At 35.2% G+C, this 23,876-nt stretch overlaps 1 protein-coding gene across 2 annotated transcripts in view; it reads left to right on the forward strand.

Moving 5' to 3' along the window:
• The window catches only part of DHX36 (DEAH-box helicase 36), a 44,551-nt gene that overhangs the window by 12,592 nt on the left and 8,083 nt on the right, over positions 1 to 23,876 (forward strand). For both annotated transcript variants that reach the window (XM_070406946.1, XM_070406947.1), the window contains 16 exons: positions 635 to 709; positions 825 to 991; positions 2,165 to 2,246; positions 5,525 to 5,665; positions 5,933 to 6,035; positions 6,806 to 6,893; positions 9,403 to 9,458; positions 11,196 to 11,260; positions 12,015 to 12,158; positions 16,210 to 16,327; positions 16,975 to 17,073; positions 18,472 to 18,645; positions 18,793 to 18,879; positions 19,783 to 19,866; positions 22,499 to 22,598; positions 22,689 to 22,779. In XM_070406946.1, the coding sequence (XP_070263047.1) occupies positions 635 to 709; positions 825 to 991; positions 2,165 to 2,246; positions 5,525 to 5,665; positions 5,933 to 6,035; positions 6,806 to 6,893; positions 9,403 to 9,458; positions 11,196 to 11,260; positions 12,015 to 12,158; positions 16,210 to 16,327; positions 16,975 to 17,073; positions 18,472 to 18,645; positions 18,793 to 18,879; positions 19,783 to 19,866; positions 22,499 to 22,598; positions 22,689 to 22,779 (1,674 nt within the window). The remainder of the gene's footprint in view (positions 1 to 634; positions 710 to 824; positions 992 to 2,164; positions 2,247 to 5,524; positions 5,666 to 5,932; positions 6,036 to 6,805; positions 6,894 to 9,402; positions 9,459 to 11,195; positions 11,261 to 12,014; positions 12,159 to 16,209; positions 16,328 to 16,974; positions 17,074 to 18,471; positions 18,646 to 18,792; positions 18,880 to 19,782; positions 19,867 to 22,498; positions 22,599 to 22,688; positions 22,780 to 23,876) is intronic.

A 23,876-nucleotide genomic window follows, 5' to 3' on the forward strand; every position in this document is an offset into this window, starting at 1 on the left:
AACTACTAGAATTAACATTTAAAGTAACAAGCATAGGAGGTTTGCAACCCTCAGTCATTTTTGTAACCCAATTTGATATTTGGATTACCATTTTAATGTCTTCTATATTATGGAATGATTTGAAAAATAACATTTTCTGGACATACATTAGTAGATCATCGCTTCCCCTGAAAGGAGTTAGTGTCCTATATTTTGGTACCACACCCAGCCCGTGACCTACCTTATTGATTTTGGTATCTTTAACCCCTTATCCCACTTCATTGTATTTTTTTAGTTTTTTTCCTGGAGATCAAGATTCCATTTATCTTTTTTAATCAACTGACTTTCCAATCATTGAACAGAAGTTTAGGTCCAAAGTAATGAGTCATTTTCTGAATGTCAGTGGTTGTTTATGCCTTTAAAAAATAAATTATTAACATTGTATCATGACAACAAAAACAATGTATAATGAATGTGGATGTAGTATTTCTCATTACCTGGTAGGCATTCCTATAACTACAAAATTAAGTTGAAGATTTTCATTAAAACTATAAACCTTTTTAAAATTAAAGATTTTCTTTTAGATGTTTGTGGTACTTAGTAATGTACTAGTAAAGAAAACCAAGAATTGTTTACTTGTGTCTTTTATTCACAGCCGGTTGCCAAGGAAACAGGGTTCTATCTTATACTGTACAACAGGAATCATCCTTCAGTGGCTTCAGTCAGACCCGTGAGTATATTTCAATTCAGGACATTTAATTAAGTCCTATAAAAGATGTAATTATTAAATAGGATGTTACTAATTGTTATACTGAGTTACATACTTCACCATACTTCTGCTTCAGGCATTTGTCCAGTGTTAGTCATATTGTGCTTGATGAAATCCATGAGAGAAACCTGCAGTCAGATGTTTTAATGACTGTAATTAAAGACCTTCTCAATTATCGACCTGACCTGAAAGTAATATTGATGAGTGCAACATTGAATGCTGAGAAATTCTCAGAATATTTTGGTGAGTAAAATTTATGATTATTACTCTGGATAACTACCAGATAATTAAGGTGGCATCAATAAAGTCAAACCACAAATCTGAATAATTTTATTAACATTTTATGATTCTTTTGTGGCTTTTATGTACTATTCACAGGCTAGGGTGGCAATTTGCTAATGACAATAATACTAGTGATTACTAGTCACTGTGCAACGTAGTATGTATGGCACTTTGTCTTTATTAATTCTCATAATATGTTGTGAGGTAGGTGCTGTTATTTTTATTTTTAAAGATGAGAAAGCCTCAGCACAGTTAAATAGCTTATCCAAGGTTGCCTAATTAACAGAGGGTTGAGAGGATTTGAAATTCAGTTTGACTAGCCGCAAAATATATTTTTAAAATTATTCCCCTGTCTCTCCTACTTTTAATTGGGGAAGGAGAGGAAAAAGTAGGGAGTTAAATGCAATAGAGCTATATTTAATACATGTTCTTGTATTCAGCCTAGTTGACTCTCAAAGCCTGTGAGATCGGTTGAGTGTATTATGTCTTTTTTTTTTTAATGCGGTATCCAGAACTAACATTGAGTAACTTACTCAAATTTATGAAAATCAGAGGCAGAGCTGTGATACCACCTGTTACTTTGACCTCTACTGCATTGTTGACCATTGCTTACAGTGTGTACTGTTTTCTTTGGTACAAAATATGAATAACATTTAGAAAACAGTTTTAAGAATATTTTTTTAAAAACTAATAATTCTAAAATAGTAACTGTTTAATATTTGATTAGGTTTTGTTTTAACTACTTTTTTCTTAATTCTGGGTGCCACGGAGGACTGCTTCATATATAGATTTAAATAAAACGGTTTCTAATGCAATAGTCTAGCTAATGATGAAGAGGAAATAGACTTCTCATAATGGATTTTAAGTGCAATTTAAAATACTTTGTCCTTTGATATTCTGCATTACTTTGTAGAACTGTGAGGTATATGCACAGTTTAGTAGTAGTAAAGTGGTGTTGAGTGAAGGCTAGGCTGCTGCCTTTTATTGAACTAGACATAGAAAATAGGATAGAGCTGTAAAAGCTCAGGACCATTTTCTGAAGTTATAAAAAGTAATAGATTCATCGTCCTTTTTATGGTGTTTATTTTTATTTTATTGAGTATAGACTTATGTTTGTTTTTTTTACCATAATAGGTAACTGTCCAATGATACACATACCTGGTTTCACTTTTCCAGTTGTGGAGTATCTTTTGGAAGATATAATTGAAAAAATAAGGTAAGTAAATATTAAGAAATAAGAGATTTAAAAATGCTAACATGTTACCTTTTCTATTAAACTTTAATTCAGAAATTCACTCTTAACCTCTTCCTCCTAAAACATTGTTAATGAGTCCTTAAATCAGGGATTCCCACACTTGGTTGCACATTAAAGTCACCCTCAGCCTTTTGAAATCCAGATGCTGTGATCACACGCCATTCCTTAATCACGTTACACAGTTTGAGCTGGCAGCTAGGCATCAGTGTTTTTCAGAGATCCCTGGGCAGCGAACTTTGGGAGCTTGGACCTCACTTCTGGTTCTCCTACCTGGTTTTCTCATTCTTCACGGGCTTCCATTCCCTACCCTTTAAGTATGATTTTCCCCTCCGGTTCTCCATTAGCCTTTTCTCAGTCTGTTGTGGTTCCTGGGTGCAGTCCTATTTGCATGACCATGCTTCTGTATTTTCACAGCTTTCTGAAGTAGAGCTTCAAAGCTGAAGCTCTTCCTGAACTCTAAACTTGTTATCTAACTCTGCTCCGCAGCATTCCAGTACCACAGACACCTTGAACCTCACATTTTTTAAACCAAAATCATCTTACATTCCATTCCCACCATGCTTTCACCAAAACAATTATGCCTTATCATGGTTATTGATGTTATCATCCACCCAGTTGTCTAAGCTACAAATCAAAAATGCTAATATTTATCAAGGAGTTATGTAACTAGAATAAGTTAACTGCTTTACTTGTTTAGTAACCAGACTACTCTTAAGTTATCCTGTATTCCTCCCCTTACCCACCCCCTAGCACAATGCCTTGATCATACATTGTCTTCTCATTTTTGTTTCTTCTACTTAAGATCCATATTATCTCTTCTGTGCTAACATAATAGTTCCTCTTTTGGCACCATGATCTTCACTCTCACAATTGCTGCCATTCTCTACCATGCCAGCCATTGGCCTTTCATTCATGACTTGTGCTTTGTTACATGTTATTTCCTCCTCTTCGACTTGATTTGCCACCTTCTCCATTCTTTCTCCTATAAACTATTGATTATATAAAAATAAATTCCAGCTTCATTGCCCATTAAACCATCTCTGGTCCTCTCACAGAATGAGATGTTTTCTCATCCAGGCTCCTGTAGCACTTTTATCATGTCCCTTAAAACACTTACATTATCACCATGTAAAGCGCCTCTTTATATTTGCCTTTTCAATAGATTTCAGAAGGTTCAAGGTCAAGGATTTTGTCCTCTTTATCTCTGTAACTAGTGCATAGCACAGTGCCTGACCTCTAGTAAACATCTGAATAAGTACAGCAACAGATGTAGAAACACTTGTGATGAGATTTTTCAAGATTCCACAGCTTACTTGTTAAATGGGAAAATGAATAGTGGGAAAGTGAGAAGAAATATTTTATATGGAGAAAAGTCGGCAGAATTTAACAGATATTTTTTTAAACTTTATACCTTGCACTGTGCCTTAGGGTTCTGAGAATAAAACAAGGCAAGATTTGGTAGAAACCTCACAGCTTATATCGAGGCAGGGAGACATGTACACTGTTAATATGAGGTGTGATTGACCTTTTGTGAAAAAGTAGAGTGTGTCGGAAATGAGATTATATATAGCAGAGATAGGCTAGGTAAGTCAGAAAAGCAGTGAAATTCAGAGTAAGAAAGAGGGAAGTGTGTATATCAGGGTAGAACATATTAAAAGTGAGAGATAGTTATATAGGTCTCCCATGCTCTGGTTTTATCATGTCCATAAATTTTTATGCCCTTCCTCAATTCCACTTTCCACTATGTGTTCTGCGTCCTACCACAGCACATTTATCAATTGTTTTCTAAGAGAATAAAAGTCAGCACTGACAATAATGATGAAAACAAAGTTTCCGGGATCAGTAATCTAAAATTACATAAGGATGGATTGCTTTCTTAAGCTGTCTAGAAGGCAGGTTATATACAAGGAACTGTAGTTAAAGGGTCTCTCGAAGCAAAAGGATAGTATCTATTTGTAGAAGAGCTGCACTACAGGGAAGTAGGAGGGAAGAAAGTAAGGTGATGTGAGATGGAGGGTTGTGATTGGGCCTTGGGGTGGGGGTTGAAGGTTGCCTCTGTTGTTGGAATTGCTGGGAAGGGAACCAACCGTGGGTCCATCCTGCTGACTAGGACTAATCTCTGTCTCAGGTTGCCCTACTTCAAGTTGGTGCCTCTATATGTATGGAAGACTTAGGGGGATCCTGGGTCACAGGTACTGCATAGGGAAGGGGATTAACACTTTTGGGGTGTCTGCTATGTGTCAGGCACTGTGCTTTACTTTCACTTTTTTGCTCTTATTCTTATGCCAATACTGTTATCAAAGTATTAATCTCTTAAAATAAGGAAACTAGAGACCTGAAAGTTAAACCTTATTTAAAATCACACAGCTAGTCAATGTCAGAGCAAGGACATCATTTCCATAATCTGTCTGACTCACAAAACCAATGCTCCAAACCTCCCATTCTATCTGAAAGCTGTTCCCTAGGCAAACTCTGAGGGGATTTGGGGTTAAAAGTTTAGTTCATTTTTCTTTGTCTTTTTCCACCTTCATGCTCTCAGAACCCACTTACAGTAAATAGTTGGGATTCTAGGGCAAATGTGCCCTGCTTATAGCAGTCACTGCAGTATAGTGGAGTCAGAGCATAATGCTGGACAGATGAGATTTGAATGCTGATTTGGCCCTGCCATTAGCTATATCTGTGAGCCTAAGCAGAATAAATAGTTCTCATGCATGTGTCTGTACATTTATAGATACACTATCTGAATCTCCTGGGGCACTAATTAAAATTCCTGGGTTAGCTGACCCCAACCAACCAGACTTTAATCCAAATCGCAAGGTATAGTATTTCAGAATTTACAGTTTACAAACTGTCTAAGGGATTCTTATATGTACTCAGGTTTGAAAACCTATATGTAAAATATGAGTCTTCTACTAGGCAACATTAACAATTATTTTGGACTTAATGTTAACTTTTTTTTAGAGCAAACTTAAAATTGAAGGTGAAAGTTACTCTAAGTTTGATTGCTTAAAATGATCTAGAGTTGTATATACTTTATAAAGAAGAATGATTTTCATCCAAAATGTCAGATTTTATGTTAATGAATACTTGCAAATAAATGGATATTTAACTAGTGTTCATTAGAAATTATAGTGAAATTACTTAAAAATCTTTTTTAAAATCCTAAATATGAGCTGAATATTAGCTACAACCAGAGAGTTTTTAAAAAGTGAAGCTACTTAAGAATGTTTTCATTTTAGATATGTTCCAGAACAAAAAGAACACAGATCCCAGTTTAAGAGGGGTTTCATGCAAGGGCATGTAAATAGACAAGAGAAAGAAGAAAAAGAAGCAACCTATAAAGAACGCTGGCCGGATTATGTAAGGGAACTGCGGAAAAGGTAAGTTTGTTCTATTTGGAAGTCAGAGCATAGTGACTGAATTGACTAAAACAAAAAGCAGGAATTATCTTCTTGAATTTGTACGTATTTAAGAAGATTATTATCTCATTTTCCAGCTGAAAACTATGTTGTAAACACTGTTATTTCCCCACTAACTCTCTCCTATCATTCCCTCATTTGAAGGTTGAGTTAATTTTTAGGTTTTATAGAAATTTAAACCTCAGGAAACTATCAATTATTTCATGATATTTTATTTAACTTTGATAGGTATTCTGCAAGTACTGTAGATGTTATAGAAATGATGGATGATGATAAAGTTGATCTGAATTTGATTGCTGCCCTTATTCGCTACATTGTTTTGGAAGAAGAGGTTAGTTTTGTTTTCCTCAAGTGACTTTATTTTTAGATCAAGGCCATAAAAAAAAAATTAAATGCTTTTTTAAAGAAATTGATTTGAGAGAGAGTAACATTGATTTGTTATTCTACCTATTTATGCATTCATTGGTTGACTCTTGTATGTGCCCTGAGCAGGTATTAAACCTGCAACATTGGTGCATTAGGACAACTCTCCAACCAACTGGGCTAGCTGGCCAGGGCCTTGTAAATGCTTTTTAAAAATATCTTCTAGATGCCCTAGTGCCTGTTTGGCTCAGTGGATAGAGCGTCAGCCTGTGGACTGAAGGGTCCTGGGTATGATTCTGGGTTCGATCCCTGTCAAGGCACATGCCCGGGTTGTGGACTGGATCCTCAGTAGGGGGCATGCAGGAGGCAGCTGATCAATGATTTTCTTTCATTGATGTTTCTATCTCTCTTTCCCTCTCCCTCTCTGAAATCAATAAAATATATTTTAAAATAAATAAATAAAAATAACTTACAGAAGAAATTGCTTTTGACACCAGGAATGAGAATCTCAAAATGCCAAATGATTTAGATATTTGACCTATTTGAAGAAAAGACTAAACAAATGAAAAATCTGGTTTACAAATTCTATTTTTAAAAAGTGAGCTTGTATTCATTATTTATAATCAGTAACCAAAATTTTCCTTAGGCAGTATAATTTTAATGAAGGCTAAAGTGCACAGATTTTTTTATGTATTTTGTTATGTGATCATTTGTAATGATTATTTGCCTTCCATACAGGATGGTGCAATATTGGTCTTTCTACCAGGCTGGGACAATATCAGCACTTTACATGATCTCTTGATGTCACAAGTGATGTTTAAATCAGGTATTACTGAAATATATTTTATTGCAATTCCAAGAGTGGTACTTGAATCATATGTAGCCTGGTTCTTATCTTTCATTTGAGGAAGTATTGCTTCTAAGGCCATGTCATTGTAAGAACTTGGTGGTCTTAGCCCAGATTAGTTTTTTTCAAAAGTTGGATTATTTTACGTTTGTTTGGTTGTTTTTTTCTGAAATTCTAGGTGAAGATGGTGGGTATTTTAGTGAAGTTCTTTATGTGTTATTATAGTGAGAACATTTCCCCTCTCCTCCTAAATTTGCCTAATAAATTGAGCCCTTAAAGAGAAAATGTTGGCCTGTGAGTATGTAATCCCTTAGTCCACTGATTCTCATCTCTGACTATACAACAGTCAGCATGGCACTTATTTAAACTTCAGATACCTGGCCGCCTCCTCACCCCAAATCTAAGAAAGGATCCTGAAGTTTTAAAACTTTCTGAGATGATTTGATTCTTTAACAGTATTATTTTAAGAGATAGCACCTCTTTTGTCTTAGAGAAATGCAGGGGGACATTTTTCTCCTATAAAATTCAGTTACAGCATCTTCAGGTGTCATTTTTAACTTCAAATCAGTAAAATACAAAGCAAATTCTATTTAATGTATAATTGTGAATATAACTTCTAACTTTACTCTCTTGAAGTAATTTTGACACATTTTTATTTTATAAAACTAAAAAATATTTGCTCTAATTGTATTGGCTAGACTAGAAAAAGGTGTATTTTTTATTCTTTGTTAAATTCTATTGTAGTAGTGCCCTCAAAGTATTCTTTATAATTAAAATTATTTCCTCTTCTCAAGTTAGAAAAATATTTTTATCTGATTACCATGACTTCTCTATGATGAAATGCCACTTTTTCTTTTTCTTGTAAGTGGTAACATTTCCATATAGAAGACTAGGCATGATTAAACTCTACGCTGAATTTTTTAAAAAACAATGGGAATTTTTGGGGGGATTGAGTTTTCCAACTTTGGCCTCTTTTTTTCCCCATCATAAGAATGCAGGGAAGATATATGCCCAAATGTAATATTATTTCTGTGGGAATGGGGAAAGGGTGGGATATGCTAGATTACTATAATTGACTTCATTAATTTTCTAATTTAACTTAATTATTCTCAAGAATGGAGGTATTAATTTAAACTTTCACCAACAGCTCAATTTCTTTGAAAGGAAGTTTTTTAAAGTTTAACAAGTATTTTTTTCTCAAATCATATTTTTAAAATTTAGCCTTAATAATCAGTTATATACTACTAGTCATTGTAAAAAAGGGAGAAATTGGTCGTACTCCATACTGACTGAAAAGTAAATCTTGAAATTCAATTTATCAAATGCTTATCAACATTATCATTCTTGTCATAAGAAATTTTGTTTCTGTTGACTACTTTGGTGTGTGATATCAGCTATATAAATTATTTTTATCCCAATTATATTGTCTTCAGCAAAATTGTTATTACTCTCATCATCCCTGACTGCCCTTTTTTTTTTTACTTTGTAATGAAACATTTTAAACTTATAGAAAATTAGGAAAATCATATAATGAATACCATATACAAATGACTTCAATGCAACAATTATTTTCATGGTCTAATTTTTTCCCTTTTTAAAGTAAATTGTAGCTATCATGTTATCTCTAAATATATAAGCATGCATCTCTCAAAAATAAAGACAATTCCTTATAATAACCTCAATGCCACTATCATACCTAATCATTAACATCATTTAATAAACCAGTCTATAATCAGGTTTTCCTATTTTGCCCCTGTACTGTCTTTCAAGGTTAGCTTGTTCAAATAATAGAAAAAGTCAAACCAGATAAATCTTTGACTCTAGTTCTAGAACATCACACTCATTCTTTCCTTACTTCTTTCATGTTGATGACTTACGGAAAAGACTAGATCAACTCTGATTTGTCTGAATCTTCATGTTATCGTTTCATTTGATTCTTTTTGACCTGATTTTTCTAAAAACAGGAAGTTAAGTTTGAAGGCTTAATTCAATTTGAGTTAAGTATTTTTGGTTTGAATTTTGATTGAATTAATGAACTTTATTTCGTGTCACCAAAGTAATTTTAGAGCATTTTTTTAGCAAACCATTTGCTTGACTGCATTTTATTTTTTTAAGTTCAGAAGGATCACGGACAGTCTTTCTTTCAAATAACACCAGTTCTTTTCTGGTAGAAATATAGCTATCTTGATTCATTTGGGTACTGTTGTTAGAGATTTAAGTCAGTTTGCATTTTTTTGTAACCACAGCTAAATGTGAAATTTGCCTTTGTTTCCTTAACAGTCACCCTCCTTCCCCTCACTATACTGCAACAAACTTTCTGTTAGCTAATAATCATGAATGAGCTTGAGCTATTTCATTTTGCAACTTAAAAAAGTATGAATGTAATTTCTTAAAATTATGTTCTATATATGTCTGATGGAGCTTTTCTGCAACTATCTTAAAATTTAATTTTCTAAAAAGAAAAATTAATTTTCTTTTTAATTTTCAGACAGGTTTCTTATTATACCTTTACATTCACTGATGCCTACAGTTAACCAGACACAGGTATGTTAAATTTATTGACTATCTTTCAAACTGAGGCAATCTTAAAGGGACTGCTTATTGTGCGTTTTGTTTTATATTTTATTTTTAAGACATTTTCAAATAGTAATCCATATAAAAATACTTCTTTGGGAACCTTTGCAAATGAGTCTTCAGGAGATAATTTTACAAAAACATGAATTAGAGAGGGTAATCCACAAATCAAATTAGTTGTGTCAACCAACATTAGGGAAAAATTTAAAGATTGGTTTCACCAATAACTTGTTTGGCTTTTATGAATAAAAGGAAAAAGGTATGTGAGTTCCCATAAATATAAATCAACCCAGAAATTAAATATCTTTATATTTGAAATCTTGATTTAACAGCATTAGTATATATATATTTGTAGGTGTGAGATTTCCTGTTTTGTCAATAATGTATTATTTTGGTTTTTATTATTATGGTTTTGAATATTTTGACTTAGTCAGATTCAGAGATTACTCTGATTAGAATGAACTCTGCATTCTCAAAGGCAAGATAATTTTCTGGATTGCAGTGTTTGCAGGCCCTGGTGGATCCCTTCTAGTTTTTCCTCACTCTCTAAGAAAATATAAAGACTTGTTTTTTAATTTTTTTTTCTTATTTTTTTTTTATAACTATAATTTATATACATATATTTTTTTTTATGTGTTTTATTGATTTTTTACAGAGAGGGAGGGAGAGTTATAGAGAGTTAGAAACATCAATCAGCTGCCTCCTGCACATCCCCCACTGAGGATGTGCTCGCAACCAAGGTACATGCCCTTGACTGGAATCGAACCTGGGACCCTTCAGTCCGCAGGCCGACGCTCTATCCACTGAGCCAAACCGGTTAGGGCAACAACTTTTTTTTTAAACTAAGATTATTTTAATACCCTTTCTGCTGGTACCAGTCCTGAATAAGGCTTAGCCAGCTGAATTAGTTACAGAGTGCTGCTAGATAAAGAGAAGAAGAGGAAAGAGAGAGAACTCTTGATTCCAAAGGCTTAGCAGAGTTTTCAATGTGGAGGCACTTGCATCTCTGACACCCTAACAGTCAATTTTTTATTCCTTTGCTAGAGAATATGTGATAGACTTGGAAACAGCATTTTCTCTATTACTACTTTTATACATGTAGGGATAAGTTTGTGCATTTTGTTGCTTTATAGCCAAGTGGGACTTGGCTGCATGTCTTTTCATCAACTTGGTAGCTTTGTGGATGTTGCATTGTTGGTAGGATTCAGCATTTGAAGAGGATCTTTGTTTTAATCCAGTCTAATCTCAAAAGCTAGTTTAAGAAGGTACACCAGCTAATATTTATTCTGATGAGTTGGGCATCTGCTTGGTTATTGTCATTACCCATATATTTTTGGGTAATTCATACTTCTTATCCTTAAACTAAATTTTTCTCTCTCCCTTAAAAGCTTGACTACACAATACAATGTTTAACCAGTTTTTGTTTAAAAAAACATTATGTAAATTATTGTATTTCTTTTAAAATCTTGTTTGTGATAAGGTTCTGACATCTGTGGGAGGTTTTAATTTGGTATACCTAAAGGGAGTTTTATGGTATTAAAAATGATGTATATCTTATAAATACAACTATAAATATCAGATTCATACATATGTCAACAGATAAACAGTGCTAAAAATGAATAGTATCTGAAGTAATTTCTCTAATTGCAAGAGTGAAGTATCAGAAATTTGTGTACTTTTGGGGTTTTGATGTAATTTTTCTTACAGGTGTTTAAAAGAACCCCTCCTGGTGTTCGGAAAATAGTAATTGCTACCAACATTGCAGAGACTAGGTAAATACTGTTTTAAATATCAACTGCTTGTGATTATATTAGTTTTAAGCCCCATAAATTATTAACATACCTTAATCTTTTTTCTCTACAAAATATTTGTAATCTTAAAAATAAGTGTTTTAATCATGGTAGTGGCATAGGTTTGTTTAGTGTTTGTTTGTTTGTTTTAACCTATACTAATTTTTTAGCCTTCTTCAGAAACGACCTTTTAAGTGTTGTATGGGTGTGTGGTTTTTTTTTAGGTTTTTTTCTCAAAGCCTTTCTAAAAACCATGGGAGCTCATGTCAGTGTTTTTTTATTTGCCTTTTGTTGATTGGGGATGGAATAGTTTGGTAATTTGGCAGTTATATATAACCTTTAAAATGTATTGTCTTCAGGGTACTAATATACCGGTACAGCACTAAAGTTGTTCTGTGAAAGCTGATATTAAACCATGGCATTGGGAAGGGGTGAGGGTCACAAAAGCTAGGAACTAAAGTCATCAGGCAAGCTATGAAGTTTGTCTGTGGGCAAGTAAGAATCTAGCATGGGATCTGCAGAATTGGCAGAACGCTGCCACTGCAGGTGCTGAGGATGCATACAATGAGGTGCTTGATCCCATAACGTTGGTAAATGTGGGAAGAGTGGTGAAAATCCTGAACTGCTACAATTAATGTGATCCATTAGAAATGTTCTAAAATCTCTGTCTGTAGACCTGACATAGATTAATGTGCTTTTTATGTATTAATATTTTATATATCTATTTTCCTAACAGCATTACCATAGATGATGTAGTTTATGTGATAGATGGAGGAAAAATAAAGGAAACACACTTTGACACACAGAACAACATCAGTACTATGTCTGCTGAGTGGGTTAGTAAAGCTAATGCCAAGCAAAGGAAAGGTCGAGCTGGAAGGTAAGATGGGACTTTGTCTGAAGCCTTTAAAAATAAACAAAAATGGTATGTAGCAAATATGTGGCTAACACTTAAAAATATTCATTAGGAGAGTTACTTTTCATGTTTTGTAAAACACTAGCACCTTTTTCAAATGGAAAAATTTTAATTATAATTTCTTTGGAATTCTTATGATTTTTCTACCTCTTATTCTCAGTACAGTTAATTAAATTAATGTTGTTTATTCTTATTAGTTATATTACCTATAATTTTATTTCTTTTTAAAAGTGTATATTACTAATGGTAACTACTAATACTATTTGAATGTCAGGTCATGTCCTAATCACTTACTATGTTAACTTAATTCTCAGCACAGTGCCATGAGGTAGGTTATTATCTCTATTTCAAGGGTAAGGAAATTAAGGTACAAAGAAGTTAAAGAATCTGTTTAAAGTCACACGACTTTGTAAGGTGGCAGAGGCAGGACTTGAATCCAGGCAGTCTGGTCCCTCAGTCTGGCCTCCTGGTTCCTGCACTGTACAGCTGTACAGGTTCTGCACCGTTAGTTACCAACGAACACACAAGGAAAGGACCTTTCTCCCATTGACATAAATAGTATGTAAAAGTATGTCTTAATGATAGGAGAACGATTTGCCATTCATACAAATAATTGTACTTACTCTTGATTTTCATGCATTTTTCCACAGCCTTTTTACACTTTTATTCATGTGAGTGTAAAATCCTATTGAGTTGTAGAGAAGATTACCTTTAGTGTTCAGGTATTGGCTTAAGTAAGGAAATTAAAGTTGAAAGAAAACATTACAGACCATTTTTTTAAGTTTGTAATATATCTATAAAGCTCTGACATGCTTGCAGATTGTCCCAGTAAAACTTGATTTCCAGGTAGTTTATTAGATTATGCAAAGTCATGGTTTAGTGTAAGTAATGTACCCTTCTAATCACTTATTAGAGGATAACTTGATTGGGGACCCAGCAAGACTGGGGTTTTTCCATGCAGACCTATCACCACTGGGTGCTGATTTAAAAAAGTATTCATTGTAGGGAATGGGCTTTGTCACACTTTTAAGAATATCACGTACACTAGGCCTTAGGTTTGAACCAGGATATAAAATAAATGAAGTATGTTACATTTTTATCTAACTCTTCATCCCCACTCTCCTAGTGTAGATTAACTGTGGAATTACAGTGTGGTTTTTTGTTGTTGTTTTTTTCGTTTTTATATTTTTTAGTAACTTCAGGAAGGAAGGAAGAGGAAGAGAGAGATAGAAACATCAATAATGAGAGAGAATCATTGATCAGCTGCCTCCTGCATGGTCCCCACTGGGGATCGAGCCCGAAACCAGGGCATGTGCCCTTGACCGGAATCGAATCTGGGACCCTTTAGTCCGCAGGTCGACGCTCTATCCACTGAGCCAAACCGGCTAGGGCTACAATGTTTTAATTGAAATGGAAAATAGTCCCTTGTAGGCTCCATAGATGTAAATTCCTTTAGCAAAACCTGATTAGCTTGATAATTAATTTAAAGGTCAGAGCAAAATATATTATGTGGTCCTAGGTAGAAGCACCCTTAGTTTTTGAGCACATCCTATATAATAAAAGCCTAATATGCAAATCAACCAAACAGCGGAACGACCGATCGCTATGACGCGCACTGACCACCAGGGTGCAGACGCTCAACGCAGGAGCTGCCCCCAGCCCACAGGCCCCAGGTCAGCCAAGGTGGGTGCCAGCGGGGAGGCCCCCCCAGTCGCCCCACTGGTTGCCCCACAGATTGGCCCTGATCACTGGCCAGGCCTAGGGACCCTACCCGTGCACAAATTTCATGCACCAGGCCTCTGGTGTTATATAATAGATGAAGTTTTTGTAAACTTGTGATAGAAATAGCTACAATTTTTAGAATTTATTTTTATTACTATAGGGAAAGGACCACCTTCTCCAATAGCAGCAAGAGTTGATAGAAAATTTGTTTTGTTTGAAAACACATGAAATGAATATTCTCACCTCTTCATTATCTGTCCCTAATATTGTCCAGTGAATAATATCATTCATGTCACTAGATTTAAAAAAATGAAGTTTCCAACATTCTTTTGAGAGCTCAACTAATTAGCACATACCTAAAAGCATTTTAAACAATATAGACAAGTTAATATAATGTCAGGATATGTTACATAAAATGTTCAACAAGGCATATAGAGATTAATCTAAATAGACTGCTGTTATTGAGCATAGCAGCGTGGATTCTGTAAGATAGAAATAGGGAACCAAATTATTGGTGGGAGAAGAGAGTCTTTTATTTCTTAGATCTAGGACATAGGGATATTGGATTTAAGGCTATTGAAAACACATTGGGAGAAGGAATCTATATCTCTCCTATATAATAAAGAGCTAATATGCAAATGGTCATCACACCCTCGCGCCGGGGCTGGGGGACCTGAGGCCGTGCGCCCCCATCCCCCACCCCAGTTCCGGGCCGGGGGACCTGACTCGCCCCAGACTCTGACAGGAGGAAGATTTTCATATACATTTTACTAATTTTCTTTCATCTCTGACACTTCTATTATAGAGAAAGGGCAAATAGCAATATTAAAATATTTCCTCTAATTCCCTTTTAATGTGCATGAATTTCGTGCACCGGGCCACTAGAGTGTGTGTGTGTGTGTGTGTGTGTGTGTGTGTGTGTGGCTAAGTGTTCTTCCCTTTGACCAGTAGCCATGACGCACACTGACCATCAGGGGGCAGACGCTTAACGCAGGAGCTGCCTTGATGTACGCTGGCCATTTAAAAATAAAGGGCACCATGGATCTGGCACCGACAAACCAACACTCCGCTTCCCCCAAGTGGGACACAGGCCCCGCCACCACCCCGGAGCGACAGCCCACCAAATCGCAGGCAACGCTGCTGACACAAAATGTGACCCACAGCCCAGCCTGGAAACGGTCACTGTGGGCACTGGGTAATGATGTCATGTAGCAACTCCCGGCTTCCTCTCCCTAGGGCAGGGGTCCTCAAACTATGGCCCGAGGGCCACATGCAAATACAAATGTTGTATTCCCATTTTTTTTTTTTACTTCAAAATAAGATACGTGCAGTGTGCATAGGAATTTGTTCATAGTTTTTTTTTAAACTATAGTCCGGCCCTCCAACGGTCTGAGGGATAGTGAACTGGCCCCCTGTTTAAAAAGTTTGAGGACCCCTGCCCTAGGGACTAGCCTCCTTGGAGTTTCTTCAGCCTAGGAACCTGACTTGCTTTATAGTCAGGTGCAAACAATTTACAGTTCAACCAAATGTTTGTGGAGCATTTTCCCATGCCTCATCTCATTTGATCCTCACAGAATTCCTGGAGTAGGTAGATAGGAGACTCAGTAGAATCCTTTTTTTTTTTTTTTTATATTAGCAAGACAACAGAGATTCAGAAAGTTTGGAAACTTGATCCAACGGAAAAGAAGTAAAAAATGCTGAACTTGAAAACGACTTCAGGTTTTCTCACTGTGCAGAATACGGTCAAACACTGCTACAGTTAAATATTTTACCCTTTGTTCTCCCTGAGTGATCTACAATAATAATCTGCTTTTGTTGATATTTACTGCTGTGTTGCTGACAGTTAACTGAAAGAGAAGTTGGGGTACCTCACTAGGCTGGAAAAAGTTTAGCTAAATCAGAAAGCAGGTCTAATTAAGCAAGTTTATCTCTATATAAAAGGCTAAGTTGACTCACGCATGCACGATACATATAAAGCTCTCACTGGCGCCAATCGCACGCGTGTGTTTCGATATGTCATTGTCAATTGTGAATTTGGTTGATGCTTCTATTATAGAGAAAGGACAAATAGTGATATTAAAATATTCTAATTAATTTCCTTTCAATGTGCACGAATCCGTGTACTGGGACACTAATATATGATAAGTAAAAGTGAAATAATAATTAGTTATGGTGTGGCTTGTAAGAAATAGATAATTGGCTACGTTTTCTGCCTATTCTTTTCTCTGGAGTTCTAAAATGTCACTGATAAATGCTTCTTCCCTGCTTTCCCCTCCCACCTTTTTTTTTTAAGAGTTCAGCCTGGTCATTGCTATCATCTGTATAATAGTCTTAGAGCAAGCCTTCTAGATGACTATCAACTGCCAGAAATCTTGAGAACTCCTTTGGAAGAACTTTGTTTACAAATAAAGGTAAATTAGGTGGGTGGTTCAAAAGCTAAATGGGGGTGGGGTTCTAATTTTTATCACGCGTTTGTTTCCTGTGTGTGTTAGTAAACTATGCTTATAAACTTCCTTCAAATGCTTATTTAAAAGTTTTTCTTCATTTACTGCTCTGGAGCCAAAGAACCTGTGTTTGAATCTCACCACCCCTCTGACAAGCCAGTTTTGTTACATTGGACAAATAACTTAAATTCACATAACTCTTAATGGCACATAGTTAAGTGTTCAGTAAATATTAGCTACTGTTACTCCATCTTAAGATTTTTATTCCTCTTTATAAACTACTTACCCTTTTTTCCAGTATTTTACATATTTTCATAAAGTTATCCTTATTTTGAAAATAAGGTAATCAACTTGCTAATTGGTAATCAACTTGTTAGTTGAGATTTTAACCAACTTTTCTCATTAATAAGAGTTGGTGGATGATAGAAAGTAGCATGTTAGCCTTTAAGCATGTTTTTCTGGAATCACAAATGTAATTTTAACTTACTCTAGTAAAAACACTAACTTGAAAATAATGTTTAGGTTTGCTACTCTTCTTGAATGAGTGACACAGGCAGGACTAAACTGTTATGGCAATATATGATATATGTTTAATTATATTTGTCTTCCCCTAGATCTTAAGGCTAGGTGGAATTGCTCATTTTCTGAGTAGGTTAATGGACCCACCATCAAATGAAGCAGTGTCACTCTCCATAAAACACCTGATGGAACTGGTAAACCTGATTTTTCTTTTTGTTACTTAGATGTAGAATGTTAAGAGCATGTCAGCCAGCTAATTATATATTTACTCTCATTACTGCAGAGCAGACTGGTGAATGTGCAGTGCCAGTTTTATACACTAGTTGACTATTCACCTGAGTGTATGAAATATGAGTTGGAAAGTTAAAAAAATGATACCTTTATAATGTCTTCTAATACTGGGTCCTTTCCACACAATTTTTTTCATTGTAGGCTTGATTTAAAATTCCATACAGTTTTGAAATCTTTGAATTCTTAGTCTTTGTTTTCTTGAAATGAATTTGGTTGTTTTATTCTACTTTTTCTGATTACTGTAGTGTTTTTAGAGTTTTTGTCAAATCTAAGTAACTTATTGACAGTATGGACGTTTTATTAAGGCAACTCTTGTATTTTTGAAGAAATGCTAACAAGTGAGTTTTCTCCAAAATAGCATGTTTCCCTACCTCTCATTTTATTCTTACCATTTTTTCCCCTTAAAAATTTTTTTCTAATGAAGTCAGTATTTTGAGAAACTAAGTTTCAGTATCTTAGTCAAGTGACTGCTTACTTGGTAGCCATCTGTGCAAGATCATGTTGAGAAGCACAGAACTAGCTGTGAGGTAGTGCCTACAGCGATGAGAAAGGGACTGTGACTTAGTGCCCAGAATGGAGAGAACGAAGTTAGAGCCGTGCTGTCCATTACAGTAGCCACTTGAGGAGCCTCATGTATTCAATGCACAGTAATAGAACATTTCTGTTATCGCTACAAGTTCTTTTGATTGGTGCTGAGTTAGAGGATGCCCAAGTATATTTTACATACTTCAGTTTTATTTGAGCCATCCGTGCAGAATGTTTTGAGACTTTAGCCCATATTAGAACATTGCAATAGCTTTTAATGTGAGTAATAAGTTGTTTAAATGAACAAGCATTGTATATTATCTAACCGTCTTTGTTGGAAAGTAGGTTAGATTTAGTGAGGTTACTAGCATTTTAGGAAGTAGTACGGTTTTACTAGTGACCCCTCTCCCCTTCAAGCTTTTATCTAATAGAATACAGCTGGAGAGCTAGGTGGTGCTTAGAATCATCTTATTAGTTAGGGTAGAGGTAGACGACCAAAGGACAGCAACATTTAAAGCCTGAGCAGGGTGACATCCCCTCTCCCAACTGAATTTAAGAGCCGATCTTGATGTAATCATTTGCAGACAACAAAATCTTGAAAAGGCCAGCAAATTCTTGTCATCAGTGGGGTCTGGAGCCCAGGTTTTTAAAAAACTTGACTGTGAATTACAGCATTCCCATGTAAGAGTGGCCTCTTTTTTTCTAAGCAAACTAAAATCAGGTTTGAATGTGATGCTTTAGAATGTCTGTTTTAAACATAAACCCTTGCCTTACAGAATGCTTTGGATAAACAAGAAGAATTGACACCTCTTGGAGTCCACTTAGCACGATTACCAGTTGAGCCACACATTGGAAAAATGATTCTTTTCGGAGCTCTGTTCTGTTGCTTAGACCCAGTCCTCACCATTGCTGCTAGTCTCAGCTTCAAGGATCCCTTTGTCATTCCATTGGTAAGAAAGATACAACGGAAAGGCTCGGCATTTTTATGCAAACGTAATAGTTGTTGCTTAGGTACAATTTTTCACTCGCTTTTTATTACTGTGCCCTATTATATACTGTCAGAGCCATTTAAATTGCCTTCCTCTGTATTTTTTAAGGGGAAAGAAAAGGTCGCAGATGCAAGAAGAAAGGAATTGGCAAAGGGTTCTAAAAGTGACCACCTGACGGTTGTGAATGCATTTGAGGTAAGAAAAATAACTTGTGACAGTTTATTCAAGAGAAAAGCTGATAATATTTAACTTTTTAAAACCTATATTATCATAGGTATTAGGAATAAATTGCTAAGTGAGAATGTTTAAAATTAGGTGAACATTTGAAAAAAAATTTAACCTCATTTTTCAGTGTATGTTCCTGTTTTGATCACAATTGAACAAGTGAATAATTTATTTTAAAATTTTATTTGATATTCACTTGTATCTATCTTATTGACATTTATGACAAGTCTCTCTCTGATCATTAATAACTTAAACCTATGTTCCAATTTAACATTTTGATAGAATATCTTAATCATGTACATTATTCAGAATATAGACATTTTCTGTTTCCAAATGCCAGGCTTAGCTGAAGATAAACATTTAACACCCATCTTTTCAAAAATTTAAATGTTATATGGTATATAGAGACAGCAACTTCTTGAGTCAGTTTTGTACTGCATAGCATGGGATTTTTTTTTTTCCACCTTTGAGCTCATTCAGTATTACTTCCCTTTTCCCCCATCTTTCCTCCTCTAGCTAAAAAATAATTTTATGTTTGTGAAGTTGAAAAATATTTGATAGCATTGAAGTTTGTTGAACAGTGCTCATTTTGTTAACTTCATTATGTGCAGTATGATGCCAGTTTATATAAAATGCACAATGTATTACTAGATAACTTATTTGTAGAAAGGTCTGGAAATTCAGTGGCAGTTATCTCTTAACAATTAGGATCATGGGGGGGGTTTGTTTTTCTTTAGTTTATAAATTTCAAAATTCTTTGACCTTTTTACAGAGAGAACATCAATAGAAGATTCTTACCCAAATAAAGACAGACAAGTAGGCAATCTTTGCTTTGGGGAATGATATAGTTTTCTTTATTTCTTTGCATCATAGGGCTGGGAAGAAGCTAGACGACGTGGTTTCAGATATGAAAAAGATTATTGCTGGGAATATTTTCTGTCTTCAAACACACTGCAGGTAATGGTGAATGTTTTGAAGTGATTCTCACTTATATTAGAGAGGGAATATATGAATGCATTTTGTACAGTTAGATTGGTAGCAAAAGGTTAATTGTGTGAATTTGTCTTATGAAATTGATTCATTATAAAAATCTTTATTAAAGCAAATGCAACAAAATAATAAAAGATGTATAATACAATAAACAACTGATGGCTAAGGAAAGCTACGAGAATCTAAAGTATAGCAAGAAAACACAGTACCCACCCTCTACTTGACATTTTGATGGTTCCACCTGAAAATTTTCACTAATACTCCTAAAACCTATTTTTAATATCAAACAGGGTATCTTTAACTTTTAGGTAGGTATCTTTATCTTGAACTGATTTACTGTAGTGAGAAAACACTGGGCAGTAGGCATTTGTGAAACAGAAGAAAGTTAACAGTACATAGGGCAGATGCTCTGTAAGGGAGAAGTGATCTCAAAACAGTAAGAATAGGAATGTCCTCACCTTTCCCCATCACGTATACACTTCAGCTGTGTGGCATGAACCCTGGACTGGACATTTAACAATTCTATAAGTGGGTAAAAGAATCAGGAATCTAGCATATTTAATCAAAACTGCCAAGGCAGCAACAAAATAAAAAGAAGGATCATGGCTATAGCCTTACTTAAAACTGTTTCCTAATATGGGGCAGTTTAATACCCTTTGTGGTCCAATTTTATTTTTGGAATTCAAACAGTCTGGTCCAAATTAATTGACAGGATTGAATGTTGAACTTTTTCATGTTCTTATTTTAAAGTTTAAACCAAAAAATTCACTGGTTATATTATTAAGTATGTTCAATCAAAGAGTTTATTCTTTAAAACATTTCATAGTGTGGTATCTTTTGAAACATTTCCCCACATGCAACCCAGCACCTTACACTGACAGTGCATATAATCACAGCGGTTTGCGGTGTCGACCTCAGCTCCACGTTGGACCTGCTCCTAGCGCCTGGTCTGTCGAGTCAGCCTGGACGTTGGACCGAAAAGGGTTAAGAATGTGAATTCAATAAAACAATAAGAAAGGAAACCATAGAATGAAAAGACTGCTGGGCTAAGAAGAAAAATTAAAGGCCAAAAGAATTACAATAAACAAAATATACATCCCTTTAAAGCAAAGTATTGCCATAGAAGAAAGGCTTGAGATCATCACACTTTGTAAATGCAGCTGCAAAAGGAAAACATTAAACTAATAAGTAAAAACTTACAGACAGGAAGACAGGACTAATCCATCCTGAAAATAATAGATGTCTGTACATAGACAATTCAAGTGTGATGAAGTATGTATTTGAGAAATGTGTAAGAACATTTTCCTGAAAAAAAAAAAAAATGAACCACAAGTATGGAAAGTTGGCTAAACCCAAGTGTTATTTGAGAATATTGTATTCAGTCAAGATATTAAAATCTGAAGACAAAGATAGACATTCAAGAAAGCACTTGAAGTACTGCACCCATGAACTTGAGCTGTCCTTGAAAAATTCATTGAAAATGAAATGCTGCCTTTTGAGGGATGAATCAAAAAGAATTCAGTAATGAAGAATGCACACTAAATCAGCTGGTGATGTACACTGAAATTATGTAAATATACTAGTTCAAAATAAGAATGTAAAGATCATTGTCCAGAACAATAAAAAATAATGGTAATAAAACTCAAGAGGTAACCCAGAGAGTCAGTTATAAGAGAATTTCAGTTGGAAAACTAAAGTCACACAGTTCATAAAAGGAAGATACACTTAAATATGACCAAGTTTATGTTTTATAGTTTCTTTCTTTAAGTTTGCAAGGATACCTTATTAAATATCTCATGATTATGAAATTGTAAAATTCATCTAGTCCAGTTTCATTTCTATTTAACTTTTAAAAAATTGAGCTAGAATTAATTTTAATACTTTCATAAAACAGCTTCTATACTGTTATCCCATTGTTAGGATAGTTTTTTTTGTCTAATTCTTCTGTCAGTGTATACATAATGTCCTGCAATATTATTTCTTAATGAATGATCTTTCTGACAGTATTAAGTTTAGGGAATTTTCTTTATTTCTACTTTTCAATATTACTTGAATGTTTTATAATGAGCAATGCATCATTTTTACCCAAATAATGATTTTTCTTAAAAAGACCTTAAGTTTTTGTGCCAATAAGCAACAGTAGTTAATTCTCAATAGTAGAAATATGGATGGATGTTGGGAATATGCTTTTCTGTATTTCTTTCAAAATATGGGGTGAACAATTTTGAAGAATATATTAGTCTTTTTGCAAAATGGAGTAATCCTTAAATATCAGTATTTATATCCTACAATAGGCAAATCTTTTCTGTAAAAGATCAGATTATAACTATTGTAGGCTTACAAGCCATATGGTCTCCCTTGCAACCACATACCTCTGCCATTATAGTGCAGAGCAACCATTGATAATATGTAGATGAATGGGTGTGTTCTATTGACAAAAAACAGGTTTATATAATGTAGTTTACCAATTCCTGCTCTAAAACACTACATTTTGCAGTATTTTATAGAGCAGGACAAGCTTATAGCTAAATTTATTTATGTTTTATAACCCCCTGTTAGTCTGAGAAAGGTTTTCTAGTTCTGTTTACTTGTTCTCTAGATGCTGCATAACATGAAAGGGCAGTTTGCTGAGCATCTTCTTGGAGCTGGATTTGTAAGCAGTAGAAGTCCTAAAGATCCAAAATCCAATATAAATTCAGGTAAAGCAGAAAACAGTGTAAATAACTTGCTGCTATTGTCCATTGTATCAGTATTTTACACTTTTTTCTCTACCTTCCCACCCCTAATAGATAATGAGAAGATAATTAAAGCGGTCATCTGTGCTGGCCTCTATCCCAAAGTTGCTAAAATCCGATTAAATTTGGGTAAAAAAAGAAAAATGTAAGCATTGAAGATTATGAATTACTTATAATTCTGTTCTTAAACTTTGAAATTCTGTAATACAACAGGGCTCATTATACATTTGCTCTTAGTCATATTTGGGCCAGATTCTTGTTCTTTTTACTTTTGATTATTTAGGACAGGGGTGGGGAATGTCCAGCCCTCAGGCCATTTAAGGCCTGAGAAATCATTTGGTCTGGCCCAGCAAAGGCATTAGGAGTGAGTTAATTAAATGTCTGACCAAATATAGCAGGCTAATTTTTAAGTTGATAATTGTGTGTGGCCCGTGAATGATGTCAATATCCAAATGACCTTTGGCAGTAAAAATGTTCCCCACCCCTGATTTAAGAGAAGGCAAACTTTCCCTCATAGCACATCCCTGGTGTGAGCTCTCAATCACCTATTCATGATTTACAAAGAATGTTAGTGAATATAATAGCAGTGTAAATACAAGAAAAGTAAGCCAGGTATTAAAATCATCCCAGAAGCTCAGTGACATGATATGAGTGGGTTACTTGTAGCCATATTATATCAAAGTTCTCTAAGCTATCTTAAACTTTAAATGCAAAACTTTTAAATGTGAAAAAAAAAAACACAGTACCAGGTGGGCATTGCTTAGAATAGATTTGCTTCAGGATGTTTTGCCTGTCTTTTAAAACATAATTTTGTAATTTGTCTCTTTGAATAAAATCATGATTTTACTATTGTGAAAAATAAAGTATGACTTTGCACGAAATTTGTGCAAGGGTAGGCCTTCCTTCCCCTGGCTGTCAGCATCACTTCCCTTTGGCACCCAGGACCCAGACTTCCCTCTGGCCACTGGGACCAGGGCTTCCCTCACAGAGGGAGGCTTCACCCACCCACCGCAGCCCGCTGGCTGGTGGCCTGGGCCTCCTTCTTTGGGGCGATTGTGGAGCTCCCCAATTGATCACCCCACCAGCCAGTAACCTGGGCCTCCCTTTGCGGGGTGGTCATGGGACAATGGCCAGGCCCCTGACCAATCGTATCGCTCCCACCGTGGCTGGCCTGGTGCCAGTGGGTGTCACAGCATGGTCCCGGATGGTCATCCCGCTGTTCGGCTGTTTGGTCGATTTGCA

The sequence above is a fragment of the Myotis yumanensis genome, unplaced genomic scaffold, assembly GCF_028538775.1.
Source record: "Myotis yumanensis isolate MYYU_CA2020_CCGP unplaced genomic scaffold, mMyoYum1.0.hap1 SCAF_2, whole genome shotgun sequence".
NCBI lineage: Eukaryota > Metazoa > Chordata > Mammalia > Chiroptera > Vespertilionidae > Myotis > Myotis yumanensis.